The 7,707-nt window shown below is 34.6% G+C and overlaps 1 protein-coding gene across 1 annotated transcript in view; it reads right to left on the reverse strand.

The window, feature by feature from the left end:
* The window catches only part of LOC108739514, a 20,191-nt gene extending 15,568 nt beyond the window's left edge, over positions 1 to 4,623 (reverse strand). Inside the window, exon 1 of the mRNA XM_018473438.2 lies at positions 4,218 to 4,623. Within this exon, the coding sequence (XP_018328940.1) occupies positions 4,218 to 4,235 (18 nt within the window). The 5' untranslated portion in view covers positions 4,236 to 4,623. The remainder of the gene's footprint in view (positions 1 to 4,217) is intronic.
* Between the last annotated feature and the right edge of the window lie 3,084 nt (positions 4,624 to 7,707).

Here is a 7,707-nt window from a genome sequence, read left to right on the forward strand (position 1 = left end):
GTACGTACGTACGTACGTACGTACGTACGTATGTACGTACGTTCGTATGTCAGCATTTTTTTCGTTTTCGATATCTCAAGAACGGATTGAGATATCGCCCTCAACCAAAATTTTTTCGAAAGATATTATCATACTGAAGAAATCACGTCGGTTTGAAAATATGACTTGTTTCTCTGAAAACTGTCGTAAACTTACCAAACTCTCAAAATATTTTGAACAAAACGTAACACCTCTGAAACGCTTCAAAGTGAATTTGTTTGGACTTGTATTATTTTATTATTTATATGAAAAGATGGGAAGGTATTTGTACGAATTTTTCTATATCACGTCGTACTTTTGAAAATGTGACGCCGCCTTTTGTTGTAATGTAATAGATTATCCTTACGTTCGGTTCTTAAGTCGCAACTGCTGTATACAGGTACCCATAAGTAAGAACATTTTGTTCGAAATCTACTATCAGCATTATTTACGTACAAAGTACGTCTGATTTTCTGCTTATACGAGGGTGGATTGATAAGTTTCCGGCCTAACCAAGAGATGACGCCACTAGGCCTACCTTGAGGTGACATTCTATAGTACCATCCTTGGATAGCTTGTAGCTATAGTTTCAGCCCGATCTCCTTGCTAGTGTAGGTTTGACAGCACGCTGAACAAGACGCCTCTGTGGTTTTCGTAAAAATGGAAAAGCAGGAAAATCGTGCTGTCATCAAATACTTTTATTTGAAGGGGTTAACGCCGAAGGAAATTAAAAAAGAGATGGACTCAACACTGGGGACATCCTCCCCGTCATATTCAACCGTTAAGCAGTGGGTTTCCGAGTTTAAAAAGGGTCGTGTGAGCACCTCTGATGGGCCTCGCTCAGGACGCCCCGTTGAGGTCACAACTCCAGATATGATCGAAAAAATTCATCAAATAGTGCTGGGAGACCGCAGATTGAAAGTGCGTGAGATAGCTGAGACCTGTAAGATGTCATATGAACGTGTGCAACATATTTTGCACCAACATTTGCATATGGAAAAGCTCTGTGCAAGATGGGTGCCGCGTTTGCTAACAGTCGACCAAAAATTGATTCGAAAAAACATTTCTACCGCAAATTTGTCATTGTATAAGCGTAATCCAAGCGAATTTTTGCGTCGATTCGTAACCGTTGACGAAACGTGGGTCCACCACTACACTCCTGAAACCAAAGAACAGTCTAAACAGTGGATTGGACCAGGGGAACCAACTCCAAAGAAGGCAAAAACAATTTTTTCGGCGAACAAGGTTATGGCTACTGTTTTTTGGGATGCAAGAGGTATTATATACATTGATTACCTTGCAAAGGGTAATACTATCACTGGTCAATACTACGCAGACTTATTGCAACGTTTGAGCCACGAGGTGAAAATTAAACGACCTCATCTGGCGAAGAAAAAAATCTTGTTTCATCACGATAACGCACCAGCGCACACGTCAATCGTTGCGACGGCTAAAATCAACGATCTAAAGTTTGAATTGATGCCGCACCCTCCTTACTCTCCAGACCTAGCCCCGAGTGACTATTTTCTGTTCCCTAATCTCAAAAAATGGCTTGGCGGTAAGAGATTTGCGGACAATGAAGAAGTAATCGAAGCTGTAAATGTAGTGCGCGCCAGGGGGTGTCATTGTTGCGTAACGCAACATGTCGCACGAAACACACTTATCACATACAGAACTCAATGCTACGAAGTACTACACGTTGAGAAATAAAAAAAAAAAATTTTTAAAAACCTTGTTTTTCTTGGTCAGGCCGGAAACTTATCAATCCACCCTCGTATCTTATCTTACGTTGCAAGAACAAACATGTATACTAAAAGTCGTATAATAGCAATCGTACTTACTGTTGGTACATACACATTCAATTCTCGACAAATACAGTGTTTACAGTACAGTAAAGTTTACAGAAATTGCAGTTCATATTTTTCTTTGTTTCTAAAATACCGAGCCACGTCCTTTACGTAACATTTTTCTTTTCTCTGGGTATACGACATATTAACAGTTATCAACCGGGATAAAAAGGTAGCTACATACATACGTATAATATGTGCTACAGTTGGCCGATCCTTTTTTCGTTGACATTATTTCTGACTTGAAAAAAATGAAATGCTTAATACGTATCTTTTCGAATTTTGAAAAAATTTTATATGTATAACAAAATATACTTTTAATATGGGTAACATGCAAATTATACGTTTTAAATAAACGAATAAAATGTAGGCTCCCATATTATTAGTTGATATTTTAAACATTTAAATTTAATAGGTTAAGTCTAGAGCGTTGTTATAGTAGAAGCGAAGAAACGTACCGACACGCAACGTTGGTATGGTAAGCGGCGAATAGCGTAGTCAGCATCTACTTTTAGAAAGCGGGACACCTTCGAATGTTAGAATAGAGCTTTGTAAATCTGACAGTTCCGCCAAGTTTTTTCATGAAAAGCCTTCGCAGTTGAGGCGCACTACTAAAAACGCCCAATACACTGGTCATATATTTTTACGTATTTTATTAGCAGCTAGCGTGACATAAAGGTACTGTGGTCTCTGCTATAAGTACCTAGGTACCTACTGCATCTTAAAAAAATTGCAAAAACAGCGACGCATTATTTTTTTTTTCTCTAAACAGAAACAATGTTAAAAATTATTTATAACTTTTGCTAGACCATTATTAACTTCCCATTAGGAAGTTATTGTAATTGGGTCGAAAAGTGAAATCGGAATTTTCATTATATTTCCACGTTTTAACATATTAGTAGCATGCTAGCCAATTTTTTTGATGATGTGTGTATGTACGTACGTACGTACGTACGTACGTACGTACGTATGTACGTACGTTCGTATGTCAGCATTTTTTTCGTTTTCGATATCTCAAGAACGGATTGAGATATCGCCCTCAACCAAAATTTTTTCGAAAGATATTATCATAATGAAGATCTGAAAGAAATTTGAACGAAATCGGTCAAGCCGTTTTTTTTTTATAAAAAAAAAAACGAATTAATTACAAACAATTTAATTAAAATACGTTCTAATCTAATCACAACAATGAAGTTACGGAATCAATAATAACGAAATATCATTATTCAAGACAGGGAATAACATATTATAATAACATATTATAATAAAAATTTGTTTATAACAAAATGAATTGTTATAAACAATCGATAAACAATAAAAAATAGTATTTACCAATTGACTGATGCAAGTACTCTATCAATTCGGTTTTCTCAGACGAAATACTGTTTCTTATGGGTTTATAAAATGACGAACTCTCAAACATTGTTTGTTATTTATTATTGTGCCGCGTTTTTTTCAAACTTTAGAAACGAATGTACTTTACAATAACTGTATTATCTAATGGGAAGTTAGTCGTATTAGCACCGATCAAAGTGTGCTCAGACCAATTTTTTTCTAGTTATATTAACTTAAAAGCAACTTTAGAAGATATATAAAAGCGACCTGAATAAACATTTTGTTTTCGTAGGTACAACAAAAAAAAATAAGTAACAATAATAAATTTCACTTTTTTTATCAATCTACCTTTAAGTAAATAACAATAGTCTAACCTCAATCTGTTTTGTACGCATTTAATCGCGGGAGTATTTGAATTTATCCGATATGTTTTCCATTGGAAAAAGAGAAGCCGAGGCGTCGTAAACAGCAAACGTCTAACTCTGGCGCCGCCCCTACCACTTTTCCGTCTTCGTTACAAGACTAATGTCTGATGGACCAGCCAAATAGCATACGTCGCGGGCCCGTAGCCAAGCATGCGATGTACGATTGTCGAGCGAACTGGTCCACTGTACATAAACCATTTCAATGCACTGCGATCCCGCTCGTTTCAAAACAAAACACATGCGGAGATAGCATAGGTAACTAGATCGAGTTTGACAGTTGTCACGTGGGAAAGATTCATCAAAGTTTTTCAATGAAAACTTTTGAAAATTTTGTTGTCAACACCGTGTATATTACTGTTAGGTGTTCTTGTAACAGTTACAGGCTAAATTTTCAGAACTTTCTAAATGCAAAAGCTTAAAACGCTAAGATAAAAAAGTTGCGACAAACAGCAAAATAACTTATTTCCAACGCTCTTTTAAAACAACAAACAAATACAATTGAAAAATCAAAATTGACTAAAAAATTACCTGTATTTTTTCGTTTTCTGGAAACTTTTCAGTGTTTATAATTAAATAAAATTAGTTTACTTACTTGTGATTCAAACCACATGATTAGTGCGCGCCAGGGGGTGTCATTGTTGCGTAACGCAACATGTCGCACGAAACACACTTATCACATACAGAACTCAATGCTACGAAGTACTACACTGTCTAAACAGTGTACAAGCGAGTTAGACATTTACGCGCAGAGAGACCGGTTCAAAACAGTCGTTAGTCCTCGGCTATACTCGGCTTTGATCGCTCCACCTGCATTTGAACTGAACCCACAGCTAAAAGGTTAGGTTTGTTGAAAATGTTCTCCTACTCTATGTAGCGAAGCGGGAAGTCATTTTAAATTAATGCTTTTATAGAGTAGCGGAGTATTTTATAATAAAACTAGAAATTTATGTTATGTCCCTCTAATAGAGATTATTTTCAGCAAGGATCGTGATGTCTCAGATAGTATTAACCGATTTACGATTAACTTTAATGTAGATATATTTTGCGAAATTTTTATTTAAAATTCATATCAACTTTAGTGGTGTAGGTACTTATTGCTTTACCGTAAAAGATTATTAAATAATTATAGAAAACATTATCAGTTTGTATTTATGCTATACATATATATATATTATACTTAAATAACGAGTCTTTATTAATAAGCCTAAGTGATAAACCTACAACATGCTAATATAACATACCTACCTAGTAGGCACATTATTATATTATTGTAGATATTAATAGGTATATGTTTATCTGGGTTTGATTTTTAATGCGACTAGATATTTTATTCGTATTTTGAAAAAATGGAAAAACAAAATTCGAAATAACATATAAATTTTATCATTATCAGTACAATTATTATGAGTCAACCACTCGTAGCCTGTTTCAAATCAATGCCATGCATAAAATATAACCTATCTCTGTCTATTCTGGCACTCACTCTCCCCTCCTGGCCAAGCCGCAATATACTCCATCCCGCCTCTCACGTCGTTCACGTCGCCCGCTCATTATTATTTCCGTCTCTCTCTGCTCGACGGTTCAACAATCGGCGTTTTCTGAGAAGGCGACGTGCCACGGCCGACCGGGATGGAAACGCTATAGTGTGCTGCTTTCACGGCACACTACGATTCTGACCCTCCCGTCTATTTCTCTTGTACAGTCGCTCAATGTATGAATGTTTGTGTTTCTCCAGGAAACCAACAAAGCTAAAACTGTGCACGATTTTGTTGGGCGATTTCGTTAGTTACACAGCAATGGAGATAATTTCGAAATTTTACCCTGCGTTTAGGTTGATCTGTAGTCTGCTGATGTATTTCAAAGGCGCAGTTTTGAAAACTTGTAAATAGAAACGCAAAAAGGGAGAAAAGAAATGTGTAATAGAAATTTGATGCTAATAAATAATAAACAAAACTCCTTAATTACACGTAAATTGTAACATTTTCATTAAAGTTTCAAAACATACACCTACACATACCTACTTATGATGTACCTGCGTGAAGGTATACCTGCATATGCCAGAGTATTGAAAAACGCGCATCCTTTTTTTTAGGAAAAGGAAAACTTTTTAAAATCAAAACTGTCGGCTAATTCATTTGTACCTGTGTATATGTTATACAGGTATAACATTGTATATGTTATACAGGTATAACATGTATAGTTACAACCAAGGCATCTTTAGCGTCCCTTCCATTACTTAAGAGTTTAAAAACAAAAATTTTCATCTAAAAGTTTAAAGTACAATGTGTAAATATATTACATAGTATGATTACACAAGTTATGCCTGTTCTTACGAATTTATGTAGGTACATACAGTATATACGTAGATATAATATTTATAACTTGTTTTTATATATGGATATTTGCTCATTTTAATTTAATAAGTAAACGTTCCTATAGGAAGGCATTCTATAATATTAAGCAGATAACGTATCGTGTAAAGTACTTATAATTTAAACATTTTTAATATTGAAACTGCGGTTTGTCGTTCTGATGTTTGAATGGTGCGTTTTCGGAACAGAAATGAGAAATAATTTTAATTCTGCTTACAGTGCGCAGTACAACCAATCGTTAACAGAGGGCATAACGATCAGCCACTTCACTGATTCAACAGTTGCTATTTTTAGACTTGGTATTAATAATTCGTTAGAAAATCGTTACAAAATTGTTGTTTTATGGCAGCCAAAAAGACTCGATAGGTAGCGTTTAGTTCGAAAATTTATTAAAGTAAATTAAATACCAGTTTTAGAATGAATTTTCAAAATGTTTTTTAAATTTGTAAATGTTTACCTGTTCACTACCTATGTATGTAGGTAGATACTACATAGGCAGCTAACTAGCTATGTATGTTAGCTGCGGTGAATATAGATATTTTCATGAGTCACACTAGCATTTGCGTTCAATTTTCCCCAAACTGTGATCTAGCATGAGCATATAAAGTAAAAGCATTTGTAAAAAAATATTTCTTTTTTAGTCACTAAATACAAAAAAAATTGATTCGACTTGAACATTTCACATTTGTGTTTAAGGTTTTATTTATGTAGTTTCTCGAGAATGATTTTAAAATGTAAATTGTTAGTAATGTTGCTGGTTGTAGCTTTACGTACTAAATAACAGTGACGTAGCAAGCAGGTAAAGAAACGGGTATTACCTATTTGCACAATGAAAATTCGTTTTTCAAAAAAATGTTTCTGCTTTTTAAATGCATGATCATCAGCTCTAAAATGTTGTGTTTATTTTTGTATATAAACTGGACCTAAATATTATCTAACTGTAAATTTATTCTTCATAAAATATGTGCAAATATTGTGTATAAAATTGCTAATGCACATCAGTGTGTCCGTTTTTAATTGAAATTAACCATTTTTTTATTGACAATCTGGTCAAAATATTTCTCCTTTATTTGCAATCGTCCAAAAAGGTTCGATTCGAACCCTTATCTAAACCATATCTCGTACAAAATTACCATTCCTTGCTGTGACTACCCTTTACATATTTTTAAAAATAAATTTTAGGACTTATTATAGTAACTTTCTCATTTTTAAATAGATTATTCATTACCATTAATTATGGTGTTATCACTTGTTGCTTAGGGTATTCTTTTAATTTTGGGGGTGGCTAAACCCAGTAATCCCCCTCCCTAAGTATGCGCCTGACGTTAACATTGTTTTTGAAGATTTTTGACCGCCAGTCTTTCCCATAACACTCCGTATAAGACTTTGCTTTACACCCCACCCCTTCTCAACGTTACGACACAACCTGGTAATCACTCATATCTACGCAAATTGTTAGAAAATTAGTAAAATATCTTTTGTTGTTGTTTCCATCGCGTTTGCAGTAACAAAAACATATTTTTATGTAACACGTTACTTAACCCCCCCCCCTTTGAAACGTACCGTGACGTTTTATAAGACCACCCTTTTCCGAATTAAGTTACAATATTTTTGAACGGCCCCTTTGAGCAAACATGATTTTTTTATTTAAAAACACCCACAGAGAAAATTTTTGTTGATCTGGTGTAAGTTTATTTTTTGAAAAATGAG

This window comes from Agrilus planipennis, unplaced genomic scaffold (genome assembly GCF_000699045.2).
Source record: "Agrilus planipennis isolate EAB-ADULT unplaced genomic scaffold, Apla_2.0 scaffold34, whole genome shotgun sequence".
In the NCBI taxonomy this organism is placed as follows: domain Eukaryota; kingdom Metazoa; phylum Arthropoda; class Insecta; order Coleoptera; family Buprestidae; genus Agrilus; species Agrilus planipennis.